At 44.7% G+C, this 18,453-nt stretch overlaps 1 protein-coding gene across 1 annotated transcript in view; it reads right to left on the minus strand.

Annotated features, from left to right (window-relative positions):
- MSH1 (MUTL protein homolog 1) overlaps positions 1–18,453 on the minus strand; it is a 198,707-nt gene that overhangs the window by 79,432 nt on the left and 100,822 nt on the right. Inside the window, exons 18-20 of the mRNA XM_087378347.1 lie at positions 15,230–15,486; positions 14,781–14,924; positions 10,176–10,242 (exon numbers count right to left, since the gene is read on the minus strand). Coding sequence (XP_087234473.1) covers positions 10,176–10,242; positions 14,781–14,924; positions 15,230–15,486 — 468 coding nt within the window. The remainder of the gene's footprint in view (positions 1–10,175; positions 10,243–14,780; positions 14,925–15,229; positions 15,487–18,453) is intronic.

Here is an 18,453-nt window from a genome sequence, read left to right on the forward strand (position 1 = left end):
GACTATAAAGATCTCAATGATGTGACTGTAAAAATAGAACATCATTTGCCCATGATGGATGACCTCATAGATTGCTTGCATGGTACGGCATATTTCGCCAAGCTTGATCTACATACACCATACCATCAGATTCGTGTTAGGGAGGAGGATGTCCCTAAGACAAAATTTCGTACATACTACAAGCACTATGAGTTCTTCGTTTTACCATTTGGACTTACAAATTGCATATTTTTTCCCTATTTGGGAAATTTTATTATCGTATTCGTCGATGACATACTTGTGTACAGTCGTAGGTACAGTCGTAGCTTATGAGACCATATAGAACTTCTAAAGGTAGTTTTAACTCCTATATACAAAGATGACCAAGGTGTGAAAAATGTTATACATTGGCCGCATGATTTATGTTCACATGGTTTCCATATTGACTCACAAAAGATCCGCATAGTGAATGAGTGGCCAGTTCTACATACTGTCACAGAAGTGAGATTCTTGTTAGGATTCACTCAATTCTTCCGACTTCAATTCGTGAGTATGCACGTATTGCACTACCCCTCCCCAATTGTTTAAGGGAAGAGAGAGAGGAATTCCTTACAACACATCAAGTATAGACTTGCTGTTTGGACGGGTGCTTTGAATACATGCTTTAGCAAATTGAAGGATGCGGTAACACCATGCCTATGTCACACATTGTGGATCGAAGTAAACCATTTGTGGTTGAAACAAATGCCATTGATTATGTCATGGCTGCAACATCATTTTAATAGCTTTGATTAGTCAAAAGATGACACAAACACAGGTCAAATATCCTACGCATGAAAAGGAGCTCTTTGCTGAAGTTCATGCATTGAAGAAGGGGAGGCATAGAACTATCAAGATGAAGCACCTGCTTTACCTCCTTGCTAGCACCATCTCCCGCTTCCTCCTCCATATCTATTATATGTCTATCTATCTATATCTATCTATCTACACATACACGTGTCCCGCTTTGCTAGTCTTATCAACCCATAGCGAGAATAACTTTCTACTCTCTGAAACCACCTACATGTGTGTTCATACCAAGAAGGCACATCACCCTTAGCTACTACTAGGGCTATAGAGAAGAGCAGAGCTAGCCATGGTAGTCTGTATCGTTCCGAGGTACAAGAGCCATACCATTTGTAGTTCCAAACACTACAAGTTAGGGTCTCGGTGATTTGTATCTCATGAACTCCGCCTCCCTATGTAGGAGGGCCACCAAATGCCCGTCAGGGACCTGTCAAAAGCCGTCCCTCTCAGACTACTGCCCACTTCCCCTCCTTGAGGGCCACATCCCTGAAGGAACACAATGGAGTAGGGAGAGGAGGTAGAGTAGGAAGGGAAGAGAGCTATGGAGGACGGAAGCAAGGGAAACAATTAGAAAGTAAGATAGACATAATGAAAGCGCATAAACCAAAGAAAGTACTCACATGTAGACCAAAGTACTTGTAGGCTTGATAAGATTGAATGACTTGACAAGTGACAAGTACAAGCATTTATAGGATAGGCACACACACTAGAGTGCACAAATGTATATGGGATGCTCCCAATATGACACGTGGCACTCACACATAAGATGCTATTAGAACTCCTAGTAGAACACACTAAAACACACTCAACTTGACTTCATGTTCTAGCAATCCCGTTGCTGACGAGGGTATGTCTCTCCTCTACCTGAAGGGATGTAAGATCCTCACGTAGGTGGATCTCTGGGTGAGCACGTAAAACTGAGCATCTATGTAGTGCTGTGAGGCACGCCTAGGCTTCTCTGAAACGGATGATGAGTGGCTTCTCTCAAGCGGATGATGAGTGGCTACTCGCATTTGCAGTCCCTCCCAATACGCCAGGCCCCATCGATCACGTGTACCTAAACCCGAAGCCGATTGCGTCATCTATGCGGCGATAGCTATGCGAGGTATCCCACATACTCTGACATTGAGAACCTTACTGGCCCTCTGCTGCTGCTCCAAAATGGTGACTGAAATGGTGGCCTTGACAGGCTCCCGTTTCACAACATCCACCCACCTGGAGGTCTCTGCAATGGCTAATTGCAAGGTGGCTATCTGTGCCTCAACGGCCTCTACTGTTGGTCCACTGTGTGGGGCTGCCACCACTGCGGCTGCCATCTCCTTCTGGAGCTACGACATCTCCTATTTCAAGCTATGGATGAGACGGTCCTGCTCTACCTCTTGTGTGCAGAGATGGTGTATCTCTAGAAGAACAAGGTCCCGGGAGTCCGATGGGAGCGTGTAGCCATGAGGTGTGTATGGGTGATGGGGGAGGTGTGTATGGGTGAGGTGTGAAAGGGGGTTGGATGATGGGGGAGTGTGACCGAGAAAGATGGCTGAGTGAGAGGTGGGGGTGACAAAAACGAGGCATACTGTGGGTGTAGTGATAGGATAGTGGGTCGGGCTGAGAGGGGCTCCCCTTGATCCAAACACTAATGATGACGTTGTAAATTCTGGCGCCCCCCCTTACACTGTCAATAGCGGTGCAATCCCCTCCAAGGTGCAGAGGATGACAGAGGTAACCCTAGGGTGATGATGATGATGTGGGGGCTCATGCAGAACCCGATGTGGAGTTAGTATTGGGTGTTGGAAGCAATGGAAGCTCAAAAATGCAAGCAGAGTGGAGAAAAACGAGATGCTGTAATAGATTGCTGCAAAACTGAAGTGTGGAGGCTCAAGGGAGAGCCAACATAACAAAACCCTAGGACTAACTGCCCTAACTGGACTAAGTGTCCTAACTGATCTAGATGGTACATAAACTAACTGTACCAATAGTCTTAACTGACTATAACTAGGCCTACAAGGCTCATACCAAGGTATAAGTGGCATCTATGGATAGCCCCTGAGATAGCCTACAAACCCCCCTCCATGGTACGGGCTGAAGTATCCTAGACATGGCTCTGGATACCTAAATAGCTAGAATCATGGTTGCACATGTTCGTCCCGTAGCATATAGCAACCTATGACTGTACAGAGTACAACAGATCAAGTTACAAAAGGTACTAAAATTAAAGCTTGCCGAAAAGCCTCAAACTAAGGTCGAGGTAGAGCCTTCGTAAAAAGATCTACCAAGTTGTCTTCAGTGGGAATATAAGACAACTCGATATCACCTGCTGATAATCGCTCTCTAACATAGTGATAGTGAACCTCAATGTGCTTTGTGCGAGCATGGAAAACTGGATTCCATGCGACAGCCAAATCACTGTGACTATCAATGAAGATGACGGTAGGATCAGTCTGACATGCATAAAGATCTACAAGTAGCTTCCGAAGCCAGACACACTCCACTGTAGCTGTAAAAGCCGCTCTATACTCAGCTTCACAGCTAGAAGTAGCAATTGTACTCTGCTTCTTGTTGAACCAAGAAACACACGAGTACCAAGCATAAACAGTTGCCACTATGTGACACACGAGTGTCAGAACAACCAGCCCAATCACTATCAATGAATCCATGCATGACAAGTGAAGTATCAGCCCCATAAAGAAGGCCTAAATTATGAGTGTCTTTAAGATATATGAAAACATGCTTCACGGCATGCCAATGGTGCATAGATCGGCTGTGCATATATATGCTCAACTGTGAGATAGCATACTATAGATCAGGTCTCATATGGCATAGGTAAATCAAACAACCAACTGCCGCTGCTGATAGAGAGTGACATCACATGTACCGCTGCCATCCTCAGAAGAGAAGTGAAAACTAGTCTCTAATGGTGTGGATACTGACTTGTAATTCTCAAACTGAAAACGCTGCAAAAGCTGTCCAATGTACTTGGATTGTGACATCAAAATGCCCCCTTCACTGCTAGCAAATTGAATGCCCAAATAGTAGTGCAGAAGACCAAGATCAGACATAGCAAATGTCTGCTGCAAATCAATTTTAAAATCTGCAATTTGCTGAGCATGTGTCCCAGTTACAAGCATGTCAGCCACATAAAGGACTCAAATCAGCAAATCTGTCCCACGCTTGTGGATGTAAAGGTGCCTGCTTCAATCCATAGAGAGCCTTTTGAAAAAGGCGGCATACCACAGGCTGTTTTTGACAATCCAGCAAAGGCATAGTGGAAGATTCATCAAACACATCATCCCGACTGACAAAACACTTGCCCGTGCGGGGCTGATATAGCTTATAGCCCTACTCTCAGAACTATACCCAAAGAAAAATGCATTTAACAGCTTTATCATCCAAGTGTGTCTCTGTGAAGGCACATGAGCATAAGCTAAGCATCCAAAAGTCCTCATGTGGGAAATGCGAGGCTTACGACCTGTCCAAGCCTCATAAGGTGTGATAGTCTACAATGTCTTTGTAGGACATCTATTCAAGATGTAATTAGGTAAATGTTTGCCTTTCAACATGCATCTGGCCATTTCCATCACTGATCTATTCTTCCGCTCAGCCACGGGATTTTGTTGAGGAGTATAAGGCACTGTGCATCGATGATTAATGCCACGGAAAGCCAAAAAAACAGCAAACTCCTTCGACATGTATTCACCCCCCCTATCTATATTAATGTGAGCAATGTGCAGCCCACTCTCATTCTCAGCCAACGCAATAAAGTGTTTGAAGCATGAAGAAACATCACACTTGGATTTCAATACGAAAATCCAAGTGTACCTGGTGAAATCATCAATAAAAGTAACAAAATAGTAGAACCCCCCAAGAGTTCCAACCCGCATGGGTCCACAAACATCACTATGAACCAGATAAAGCTTACATGAAGCACCAACTCTCCCATCCTTGGGAAACGCAGCACGGTGCATCTTACCAAAGTAAGCATGGTTCACAAACATGTTTGGAAGGCATATGCATTTTGGGAAGATCCACAACCATATCTTCCTTATATAACTTCACCAGGGCTCCAAAATTGAGGTGTCCAAACCTCTCATGCCACAAATGAGTATCTGCCATGGTAGAATCAATAGCAAAGGCATGTGCATCGGCAAGTGCAGCATCATCATCTAAACGTTTGTCATAAGCATCAGGTCTGTGAAAACCACTAGACAATGTGCCAGTCAAAACCAGGGTAAAGGCATGTGTGATATCATACACTACACAACTCACACCATCAAAAATAACCTGAAAACCACATGTAGCTATGGCTGAAATAGAAATGAGGTTCTTGCGAATGCCTGGGACATAAAGCACATGCTCTAGAGTGACAATACCGCCAGAGACAAAAGTAAGAGCAACTTGCCCAATACCTTTCACGGTATATGATGCGTTATTGGCATAGATGACACTGCCCCCCTTAGATGTAAGCTCCAAGGAGCTAAATAACTTCCTGCAGGAATTGATGTGCTTGCTAGCACCACTATCAAAGAACCAGGCATCACGAACATCTGAAACTACCAAACAAGCATCATAAACATCAGGATTATACTGACATGTAACCAAGAAAGCCCAATGGTGGTCTTGTGCGAAACTAGCGGACTCATGTCGATCTTCTTTACTAGAAGAACCAGACACTGCAAGACTAGACTCTTTCTTTTTCTTTTCAGATGCTGTGTGCTTCCTGCATTCAGAAATATCATGCTCAGGTTTCCTGCAATAATTACATCTCTTCGTCTTTTTGTTATCCCCTGAAGAAGAGGCACCATGTGAATGATCAGCATGGGAATGAGAGGGCTTTCAAGCTGAGACCTTGCCTTTACCTTTTTGTTTGTAATGGGCAGCAAATGCTTGATCAATAGCCATAGTAGCATTGCTATTCACACGACTTTGCTCCTCCTGAAGAAGAAGAGCAACAAGCTGGTCAAATGAGAAATGATTGGCATCACCCCCTGCAACCAACCTCAATGTAGTAGCAAAGCCTTGATATGAATCGGGCAACTCATCAAGGGTATTAGAAACCAGCTGAGAATCAGGCATAATCTCATCAATGTTGTCCAAGTGCTCTTTCAAATCCTTCACATTAGTGAGATAGGCATCCATGTTACCACCCTCATCAAGCTTTAAATCTTTCAACTGCCTGCGGAGATAGGCAACCCTCGCCTCATTCCGCACCTGATACAAAGATGCAAGCTGATCCCATGCTTGCTTAGCTGTCTTGCAAGACCGAATATGAGGGATAATAACCCGTTTCATTGAAAGAGCAATCAAGACATGTGCTTTGGCATCATGACCATCCCATTGAATTTGCTCCTGTCAAGGAGGCAAGGCACCTGGAGCAGGAGGTGTAGGAGTCCTGGCTGTAGAGTAGAACCATCACCTGAAGACCCATCACCTGAAGAAGCATAGGTGTAGCACCAGTAATAGTGCGTGTAGGCCTGGCCTCACAACCTGAAACAATATGCCATAGATCTTGGCAACCAAAACATGTCCCATCATGTATGACCACATGGGGTAATTGGTGCCATCAAGCCTGTCATCGGCCCCAATCAGCCCAAACAAATCATCTTTGCCACCAGACATGGTACTGAAATACAAGGCAAATGCACCAACTAGCAAAGCAAATGAGAGAAAGGCAACCTCTCAGAATCAAGTGCCAAAAATCTACCCAAGCTTCAAAGCTTATGCCTGCAAAAGACTCTGCTGTCCCAAGGTGTACCTATTGCAAGAAAAATCCCGAAAGGCAAAACGAGGCCTTTCCAAAATGCAAATGAAGCAGAAATTGGAAAAAGCCAATGCAACAATGGCTTACCCAATGATGTACAGCAGTGACAAGCTCTGAAAGCGAGCAAGTGAGGGCTAGAAATGAGAATTACAGCAAAAGAAGTGCTCCCACGAGGAAGAGAGCACGTAGAAATGGAGAGAAAGAGATCCAATGGAGAGAAGCTCACAGCTCGAGGCAAAGGGATGCCAAATGAGGAAGGAAGGGCTCAACAAGAAGTCTCCGGATCAATTCAGCAGCTCCACATGGCTCCAAACGCCGGCACGCAGCTCGAGGCAGCTCCAAAACGCTGACGCACAACTCGAGGCAGCTCCGAAATGCTGGTGCGCAGCTCGAGGTAGCTCTGAAATGCTGAGAAACCTTCAATATAACTAGCACGCACCCCGAGGCAATTCCGTACAGATTTCTCACAATGTACGAATTTCTGACTGGTTCATACAAGTGTATGGAATTCACATGTGCGAAAATTCGTACAGCATGAATGGAATTCCATACAGACGCTGCGAGCAATTAATGTGCAGTAAATGCACCAACTTCAGCAGAAAAAGCTCCAGAATACCGAATTCCCGCGCCAAAAGTGAAGTTCCCGTGATAGAAATGCTCCAGGAGGTCACAGGTCCTCACAGATGTGTAGAAAACCTCAAAAGACTGAGTAAATCAGCAAGAATGAGGGCTCCAAAGGCTGCCAAACAGCTTGAGAAAGCTGTCAATGGCTGAGGGAATGGATTCCTGACCTGCTCTGATACCACTGTTGGGTGTTGGAAGCAATGGAAGCACAATGGAGAAAAACGAGATGCTGTAATAGATTGCTGCAAAACTGAAGTGTGGAGGCTCAAGGGAGAGCTAACATAACAAAACCCTAGGGCTAACTACCCTAACTGGACTAAGTGTCCTAACTGACCTAGATGGTACATAAACTAATTGTACCAATAGTCCTAACTGACTATAACTAGGCCTACAAGGCTCATACCAAGGTATAAGTGGCATCTATGGATAGCCCATGAGATAGCCTACAGTTAGGAACTCTTTGGAAGGGGTTTGTTGGCTGCCTTTTGTGTGGCAGTGCTGTCAACTTGTAGGCCACTACGGTTGCTATGCTTGTTCACATCATCGATAGTGAGCTGCTTCTGTGGTTTCTCCTCCTCCTTGGGTTTCAGATCACGCTTGACCATTGTCTTTTTCTTTGTTTAAATGGTGCTGAATGTCTTGCTGAAATTCATGGAGAGGGCGAGGGCATACAACCCTTCATAACTTGCATTATTTTAGGACGGAAGGGGCTCCCAATATTTGAAAACTAATACCGCTGAGATTGGTGTGCTGGAGCTGTATTTGTTGAAATCCTTGCGTGTTCTTGCAGGTTGGTTCTGGCTGGAAGGGTGTGGCAGGCCCGTGACCTAGGAGAGGTCCAATTGGAGGCACACGTGCCTTGAAGCAGGCCCTAGGGTAGTTGCAACACCCTAGGACAGATGCCCCAACTGTTTATTGGCTGCCTATGGCAGCAAGGTGCAAAGGCAGCCCCCCGGTTGGGGCCTGGTATGTGATACGCAGCAAGAAACGCCTCCAGAGGGCTGTGAGGCTCACGACAGCCGCTGGTGTCCCTAAGAGGGGCTGTGAGGTGTCACGACAGCAGCACGTGATGCCACAATCCCTGCAAGGGGGTCGCGACAGCAGGAGAGGGTGTGCCAGCCAGGTGGGTTGCGACGTAGGTGAGGCTGGAGGTGGGCTGAGGGCGCGCCAACAAGGAGGGGACATCATGGTTGAGGCTGAAGGTGGCTTGAGGGCTTAGGGCGAAGGGGTTGGGGCTGAGGGAGAGGGAGAGGGGGCTGAGAGAGAAAAGAAAGACCAAAAGAAAAAAAGAAAGAAAGAAAGATGTATTAACGTCTGCAGGAGGCCTCGCGGGCCTATGAGACAAAGTGCAAAACCAAAAGGTAGGGCCTCCTCCACTGTGGAAGCATGGAGAACCTGCCCTCACTAAAGCGTCACAATGAAGGTTTGTGAGGCACTTGCAAATGGACCCTATAGATTTACACAGCCATACCACTGGATTGCCTGTTCTAGAGGCCTCACCCCTTAGATATCATTGTATCTGTTTTTTTTTCTATCTCATAGACCCTTCGCTCTTTCATAGACATTAGTTAACGCTCTCTCTCTCTCTCTCATCTGCCCCCCTAGTATCCTATAAATCCTAGTGAGTGTCCTATATCATCAACAAAAATGTCTTCCACATGATGGGTTCTCTGTCCCCCTCAAACCTGAGTCTTAGGAGGAATACAAGTGACGGGTGATCTCATATGACACTAGGCTCTGATAACCACCACCATCACCTCTATAGGGAATGCACATCTGAAATTGTTGCGTGAAAAATCCTTAATTGATAGACATTTGGTAACCCTCTTGACACTAGTACCCAGCCCTCATACATGTCTTGCCAATTGCCACATACAACATGGTTTTATGCATATGGCTCGCGAAGCTCTCAAGTAAAACATACTTGGTACACATACTCCCACTCGGTTAGCACGCTCCCAAGAACACTTCAACATTATGCTTGACTACACGGCAATATCAATCATACTTATAAACTTTGTGGACATCTTGTCTTCTTATATTCTGCAGCAAGAACTTTATCAAATAAGTACGGACTATTAGAGGGAAACCAGCTTCAAGCAGAAATATTAAATCGCTTTGAATATCCATTTGATACCATACCCCACAACACAGTACACCTATATTCACATACATTTTCACAGTGATATCATGCATTATGTGCGTTGACGGATGACAAAACCATTCTCTAGTACCTCTGAAGACCTCAAGTCAGAGCTCATGTCACATACTAATTTCTAATGCAATATCGGGTGAGCATACACAACAACAAGAAAAATAGTACATGTATGTCCCTTGCTCTGACAAGATGAATTGGAATCTCATTGAGCCCCTGTTAAAGGAATAAAACGAAAAAACAAACTGACTATCATGCATTATGTGCGTTGACTGAGGACAATAAACCATTCTCTAGTACCTCTGAAGACCTTTCTCAAGTCAGAGCTCATGTCACATACTAATTTCTAATGCAATATCGGGTGAGCATACACAACAAGAAGCAAAATAGTACATGTATGTCCCTTGCTCCGACAAGATGAATTGGAATCTCATTGAGCCCCTGTTAAAGGAATAAAACGAAAAAACAAACTGACTGACTGATCAACCATCTAATTATAAAGCATAAAGGACAAGTGAAGCTTTTCTCTTCTACTTTAGCCAGTTTTCGTTGTTTAAAACATCCAAACAAAGTTGCATACACATTTGCACTAAATGCCTTCCCAACCAATGACAACAAATGTCACAAACGTGGGGTGATATGATGTGTGAAAGAATTAAATTTTAATAATTCAAAATTGTTCCTAAAATTGACACAATTTATGCTTATTTGGCACATCCTTGTTTTGCCCTACAAATTAAGAACAACAAGACTATATAGTTACCATTTTTTTCCACTTCTCCTCCAACAGAACAAAAAGGTAAAATGATAGATATTAACCTTTGTATCTATATGCGGTTCGTGAAATTCCAATTTTGGAAAGGCCCAATTTTTGCGTCTTGCCTCACTACAAACATCAACAAGAATCTGTCAATAATATAAATTCCGGATCATCCATAACCAACATGTTCATTAGGAACCATCTATTTCCATACTTTTATCTCATATATATTTGTGAAGGAATTTTTCATTTTTGAGACGAGAAGAGCAAGATGAATAACGTAATCTGATGAAAAACAACAATGAAGAAGAATATATATCACTCCCAAGAGAGTAGGCTCATAGAGTGAAAGTAGACAAGACGAATATCATGCTCATTAAGAGACACATCTGGTACTAGTTTACAAGGGCAACCAAGTGGAAGCAATGGATACTTTTAAGTACCTTGGGATTAGATCCCCCTACTCTCAAAAGGCACAGATGCATGGAGGTTTGTGACTTGAGAAAGAAAAAAAGATATATTAATGTCCGCGAAGGCCTCATGAGCCTATGGGACAAAGTGCAAAATACACCCAAAAGGAAAAGAACTCATACAAGCCACAAAGGACTGGAGCAAAGGGTGTGCTAAGACCCTTACTAAGTACTATGCTAAAATAAAAAGCTCAGTAGCTCAAGAAAAATCAAAATCAAGTACAAAACACATCATGTGCTATCTCAAGTGGGTTGAGCACTGGAGCTGGAACTCAAAATCCGAAACCCGATACTTTGGTGGCTCGTCTATGAGTGGTGAAAATGTCTCGGATCTCCATTTGTCAGGTTGTCTCACGCTGTGCTGGCGGGGAGGGAGGGGAACGTGGTCTCCTCGATCTTTGAACTCGCTGAGCTATGTTTAGAGTGACCCCTCGTCTTGGGCGGTCTCCTCTGAGAAAAGCTATAATAGGTTGGACCTCAAAAGAGGGCGCTCTACCTGCTCTTTGTGTCGTGGTGGGCCTTTGCAACCCTCTCTCAGTAATCCAAACCGACCGCATATTGGCTAGCTACTCCACATCCACCCCACTGTGTCCTAGAGCTGACTCGAAAAAATAGAAATCTACGACTCGCCACTGTGTCTGGTTAGCCTCTGTATCCGATGGTTTGATCCCCTCATGCTGCTCACTGATATGTTGTAGCAGGGTCTCCCTGTGTCGGCATGTTCGTAAAGTTGTCCTCCCAAAGCAACATGGATCCTCTCCAAGAGAGAGGAGGCAACGGTCAAGGCGGACATTGCCGTCATGCTCGATACCTTCCGTTGGACCATCTCGCGCGTGGAGGCTAGCTTGATCCACCACCACCATATTTGAAGGCAAGTGACTCCATTCAAGCTTGGAGGGCGTATGGAGAGGAGCCTCCTCTTGGTATGAAGAGGCTATCCATCTTTCACAAGCTTCCTTATTGGGGTCAGTTACAAATCAATCATCTCTTGGATCCCATGCATATCTTCAAGAATGTGGGGGCTACTGTTTGGGCACACTTGGTTGGTTCCAAAGACTCGAGAGAAGTGCGAGAAGACTTGCACGCTATCAATAGGATGCCTCGTTTGTGGCCCCAAGTGTTATGAAGCCGGAGAAGGGCACCTCGTACATTCTGCGCAGTGAACAGATGACACGTAGTGGGTCTAGGCATGGAGGGCATATCAAGTGGTGCCTGACCTGGGACATCATATAGAGAGCATGCATATGTGTGCCATACTGCTGGATCTGTTATGGGGATGGGCGACTTCTCCTCCAACAAGAGCCCCCATATCCCGTAGTAGGGTCTCTTCTGCGAAAGGAGCTGATCACCTCATCCATTCTATGCATGAGGAAAGCCCGCTTCTTACGCCGTGTCACCTGGCGTGAGATCCGTTTTGCCTCTAGTGAAGTCAAGTGTCCTAGTGCTTACTCACGTGTAAGGTGGGCTCTCATCTCTCTGCACTCATCATCGAGCCAGGGGTTTTGGGGCATCTTCCCATCTAGAACACCCGCAGATCGTGTCGTGGGAAAGGGTCTGGTAGCAACATTCTATATCATTGAGATACGGGTGTCTAATGCATGTGCAAGGTCCATCCACTCTCCAAGTAGTACTAGAAGCTCATACGCCAAGTGGCTCACGTACATCGGCTCAAGAGCACGGTCAAAATGGATTTGAACGCGAGTGGGTGGCGGGGGGCCCTCCTCATGGCTGGCATAGCGATCGATATGCAGAAGATAAGATATGAGTGATTGGCTTCGAGTGGACGAGGAGATACAGTAAAATCATGTATCCATGGCGCAAAGGCTATGGACCAAGCAGGTAGTCCACCGTACTACTCCCCCCTCCATGCGAGAAACAAGTAAGCCCTCTAGATGATGGCCATCTACGGAGACCGTTGTATATGATCATGTCATGTATAGCCCCCAACTAGAGTTGTCTGGTAAAATGAGAAAGTCCTCATTGAAATCAAACAAGCCCACCTGTTTATTCCCCGTACGTGCATTGAAGTCACCAAGGAGGAGTGTCCCCGTGTCTGGAGAACTCTGTGATGTCATCATGGATAGTCTCATATGGGCTGTGCCCGTCAATGCTGACCTCTCGCGCATAGGATGATGTGTCTGGGAGAAAGTAACATACTGCAATGAAAATCGGCCGTGTGTCTAATAAATGAATACGAATCCACATGTGCTGTGCGTGTTCCTCCCTTCGTATCACACAGAGGAGTGGCCTCAGATGTGATCTGAAGAGAACAGCCACACCTCTAGATGCTCGTACCCCACTATCCCTCCTCAGGTCCCTCCTATGAGCAGACTCCCATGTGTATCCTGTCACTGTAGGTAGCCGTCTCTGGGCTCTCATGTGTCTCGATGTAGAAGACCATATCTTTGATACTGTATGTCTCCAAGAACCCTCCTGGGTTAGACCAAAGGGTGCCATTGCAATTCCACACTGCCATCCTTAATTTGTTTTGCATACTCATCCCATTGTTCACACCCCATCACGTGCTATCCCCTTCTCTTGCATCTCGTACTTCTTTTTCTGCCTGCTCTCGAATGATCACCTTGCCATCTCTGTAAACTGCCCATTTCCCCTCTTGTCTTGCAGCCATCACCCACACCATTCCTTCCCTTCTATGCTCCTGATGTAGGAGTGTGACATCTTCATTTAGACAGATCTTGATCCCCTTCAGTGTTGCATGTGTACTCATGAGGGTGGATCTATCTCTGGCTGTTCGTAACTTTACAACCAAGGGCCTCGTCGGCGCAACTGCTTTACTCACTCTCCAAGCCGATTCACAAGTAAGGTTGATTCCCATCTTGTCAAAGAGGGTTTTGGCATCTGACATGGGGCTATCACCTACAATTAGACCTCTGACCAGCACATTCAAAGTCTTGCTGCCCCGTCATTTTTCAGAGAGAGAAATAGAAAAGAAAAGAAAGATATATTAACATCCTCGAGAGGCCTCACGGGCCTATGGGACAAAACACGCACCAAAAAGGTAAACACCAAACATCAGTTATAGACTGAGAGTCTCTTGGGAGTGTGTATAGCACTCACAAAGTTATTATAGGTTAACTATGGTCTACTACAAAAGATGATCGGCCTGCATTACATCAGTTCAAGACTGAGAGTCTTTAGGTTTGGATTTGAAATCTTTGATTAGTGCTTTTCCATCTTTGTAAACAGCCCATTTTCCTTCCTTTCAAGCATCCATTCACTGGCCTTCACGTTGAGCTGAGTTGGGGTGATCTCCTCCACTATCCATATTTTAGTATCTTTCAACTTATTGGATTGCTTGAGAATCTTGCTTCTTTTCATCTTGTTCTGAAAGCATACTTTGGCTTGTGTCCCCTCCTGCAGGACAGCTATTACATCTTCAGCATCCCACTCTATTTGTGGGGTTCTTTCTATGATATTTTCTTTTGACTTCCTTCAAACCAGCCCTCTGGTAACCCCCCTATGCGTATGAGTCGTGCATGAGCCACCCTCTTTTCCTGTTCTTGTAATTCTTCGTATACATCTGATGTGTTGACTTTAGCATCCAATGTTGCTGTAATTTCCTGTTCACTGATTGGAGCTGAGTTGTAACCAGGTCCAGAACTTTAGTTACCATATGTGGTGTGGGTGCTGTTGTATTGTGTTTCGTGAATGATTTCCTGTTTTCCTTGACCATGGGGAAAGCCACGGGTGGCCCTAGCTTCCCCATTCATGGTGGCCTGCGTATATATTGGGCACCATGAATGGGGAAGCTAGGGCCAGTGTTGGGTCGGGGGCTCAGCCCCAACCCTAGAGTGTGAGTCTAGCTAAAAGCTCCGGCTCCGGCTGACACGTTGGCGCTAATGAGGAGGACCTTGCTGATGGGCTAGCGCTGATGAGGCAACTCGAGGCGCAGCTGCTGCTGCTAGCTGGCTGTGTGCTGGTGTGGACTACACCAGACTGCTTCTGATGAAACGCGAAAGGGAAGCGGAGAGCTAGCGGGGGCTAGCGCAGGGCTAGCGGGGGGGGAGAGAGAGAGAGAGAGAGAGAGAGACTATGTTCACATTGTGATGACCATGCAAAACTTACTTTTCCTAGAAGGCATTAACTGACGCAAATATTGGTTGACCTTGAGTATTATTTCCTCATCTAGACTTGACTATGCTGATAATCTAGTAAAGCATATAGGTAAACAACCTGACATGGGCAAAGAGTGCCTTTGCGATCACTGCAAGAACAGAGATAAAAACAATAGTGTTCAATTTGGACTTCAAATCTTCAGCTAGGCTCCTTAATACTTCATATACTTTCCACTTTGCATTCTGCACCGCATCCACATACCTGCACAAAATGATGTGAGGATAAATAGTGTCTACAAATGTATATAAGAATCTTCACGGTGAGTATTAGCCATGAACAGCAGCGGGAGTGTTGAATTTATGATATCTGAATAAATGAGCCCCCGTTTTCTTTCAGAAGTTTCACTGCACAGACTCTAAATCTGTTTTGTTCTTTTTCTTAGTCAGTTTTAAACTGTGTGTTCCACTTCAGGAATCTTGAACAGTTAGATGTGGGATGGCTTTAAATTAGAAATGACAAGAGTTACACACCAGCCAAAAAACAACACATTAAGAGTGACTATTTACCGTTCAAGTGCTGTTTCAACCTGTTTGCTAGTGTACAAATCATCTCTGACCCTTTTACCCTTTCCATCCATGGCTGGTAGCAAGGCTGTAATTAATTTCTCTTCTGGGGTGCCTCGAACAATAGCAGAGATTTGGCGTGATTTCAACCAAACAGCTTCATGATCTCTAGAAAAGAAAATCTCTGCTTTGGCACCTACGCCAATGGGTGCATCTGTCGCTCTAAATTGTAGTACAATGGGCAAAAAATCTCTCTCAACCTGTGTTAATCAGAACATAACATTCACATAATCTTCTAGCATGCTTTCAAAGTGTATAAAAAATTCGGTGACCGTGCTGTGATTAGAATCAAATTGTTCGCTTTCAGATCGTCTGTGAAAGACATCAAAACTGATGTGACTAACCAAAAAGAGAAAAAAATTGACCAACATTTAAGTTTAACATTCGTTTAGGTACATACAAAAGGTTTACTAGGAGGATAGAACCAAAATATAGTGCATCAACTGTAAAACCCAAAAGATGAAGTCACAAGAGGCTCTTGGAGGGCATTTCTCAATCCACATTTCTTCAAAAGCAAATGATACCTTGCTTATAACAACAATATAAACCAAAATAATTGAGACAAACAATATAAACCCATTCGTGGCATGAGAGGTTTGGACACCTCAACTTTGGGGCTTTGGTGAAGCTACATAAGGATGGTATGGGTCTTGATCTTCCCAAAATGCATATGCCTTCAAAGCATGTTTGTGAACCTTGTTTGCTTGGTAAGATGCACCGTTCTGCATTTCCCAAGGATGGGAGAGTTGGTGCCTCACGCAAGCTTTATTTGGTTCATAGTGATGTTTGTGGAACCATGCGGGTTGCAGCTCTTGGGGGATTCTATTATTTTGTCACATTCATTGATGACTTCACCAAGTATACTTGCATTTTCGCATTGAAATCCAAATCTGAAGTTTCTGCATGCTTCAGGCATTTTATAGCCTTGGTTGAGAATGAGAGTGGGCTGAAAATTGCTCACCTTAATATAGACTAGGGGGGTGAATATATGTCAAAAGAGTTTGCTGTTTTTTTGGCCTCACATGGCATTCATCATCAGTACACGTGGCATTTACAGCATGATATGCCTCAGCTTGATCAGGTCATTGTGAACAGTGCTCTTGACTAGGAGAGAGTTGAAATACAGGGGCCCAAAAAGGTCCCCCATTGGCTCCTTGAAACATTAAAAGATAGCAAACAAGATACTCCTCTGCCAGCGCTTACTAGAGCAATTGTCTGTAAAGAGCATGCTAATTTGGTTGCTACAGTATGCAATGAAGAGCCATTATGCCACAAGGATACCTTTCAAAATGATTTTTGGTCGAAGGCTATGCAAGCTGAATTGCATTCTATCTATCAAAATAACACTTGGGAGTTATGTGACTTGCCTCCTGGCAAGAATGCCATTGAAACTAAGTGTGTTTATAAAATTAAACGGAAAGCTGATGGTTCAGTGGACCATTACAAAGCTCGCCTTGTTGCTAAGGGCTATGCTCAGCAGCAAGGAATTGACTTTGAGGAGACTTTTGCCCCCACTTCAAGGATAACTACTATTCGCATTGCTATTGCCTTTGCTGGCCACTTTCATTGGGAAGTACATCAGCTTGATACCAAGACAGCTTTCCTTCAAGGGCATTTGTAGGAAGTGGTCTATGTTTCCCAACCTCCTGGCTTTGATTGAAGGTTCTGAAAGCAAGGTCTACCACTTAAAGAAAGCCCTCTATGGATTGAAGCACGCACCCCAGGCTTGGTATTCCAGGATACAAGCTCATTTGCTTACACTTGGCTTTCAGAACATGCCTACTAAGGCTACCCTTTACATCCGCAAGAGAGAGACAAATTTGCTGATTTTAGTGCTCTATGCGGATGACATGCTTGTGACTGGGACACATGTTGAGAAAATTGCAGCTTTTAAGCTTGACTTGTAGAAGGCATCGCTATGTCTGATCTTGGTCTTTTGCATTACTATCTGAGCGTTCAATTTGTTAGCAGTGAGGGGGGCATTTTGATGTCACAATCAAGTATATTGGACAGCTTTTGCAGCATTTTCAGTTTAAGGATTGCAAGCCAATATCCACACCATTAGAGCCTGATTTTCACTTCTCTTCTAAGGATGGCATCGGTGCATGTGATCTTACTCTCTATCAACAGGCAGTTGGTTGTTTGATTTACTTATGCCATACGAGACCCGATCTGCAGTATGCTGTCTCACAGTTGAGCAGATATCTGCACAGCCCCTATACGCACCATTGGCAGGCCGTGAAGCGTGTCTTCAAGCATCTCAAAGGCACTCAGCATTTGGGACTAGTTTAAGAGGCTGATTCTTCACTTGTTATGGATGGATTCACTGATAGTGATTGGGAGGGTTACCCGTGTGTCACATAGTGGCAACTGTTTCATGCTTGGTACTTCATGCACTTCTTGGTTCAGCAAGAAGTAGACTACAGTTGCTACTTCTAGCTGTGAAGTTGAGTACAAATCAGCTTTTACAGCTACAGTCGAGTGTGTTTGGCTCTAGAAGTTACTTGCAGATCTGTATGCATTTCAAATCGCTCCTACAGTCCTTCACTGATAGTCAGAGTGCTTTGGCTGTTGCACGGAATCATGTTTTCCATGCTCGCACAAAGCATATTGAGGTTCACTATCACTATGTCAAAGAGAGATTATCAGCAGGTGATATTCAGTTGTCTTATGTTCCCACTGAAGACAACTTGGCAGATCTACCTCAACCTAAGTTTGAAGCTTTTCGACTTAGTACTTTTTGTGACTTGATCTATTGCACTCTGTACAATCATTTCAAAGAAAGGAACCTTCTATTAATGCTTAAAAAACTTCATACAAAACAACAGTCCCTAAGGTGCTGAGCATGGGAAAAACTGGGCAACAGCTAAAAGAAAAACCGGCCTGTTCTAGAGAAACCCAGCTCACTGGCTAGGGGATCTCTTATACTGGGGCTAACAGCCAGGTGGGGAGACTATACAACCAGTGAATCCCTCGCGGAGTGAGAACTCATGCAGGCCAAGCCTTGCAGAATCAAGCATGCCTTGCGACAATCGCCCTGGAGCCTAGGGTCCCACGCTCCCAAGTGGAGCGGAGGGTATAGATGATATCCTGCCAGATGGCAACCAAGGTAGCTGAGGGTAGAACCGGATGCTCACCCATCACCACACTGCAGTGAGCAACCCAAA

This window comes from Dipteris shenzhenensis, chromosome 8 (assembly GCF_047967505.1).
Source record: "Dipteris shenzhenensis isolate YYH24624 ecotype China chromosome 8, Dip_SZ_1.0, whole genome shotgun sequence".
Classification (NCBI taxonomy): Eukaryota; Viridiplantae; Streptophyta; class Polypodiopsida; order Gleicheniales; family Dipteridaceae; genus Dipteris; species Dipteris shenzhenensis.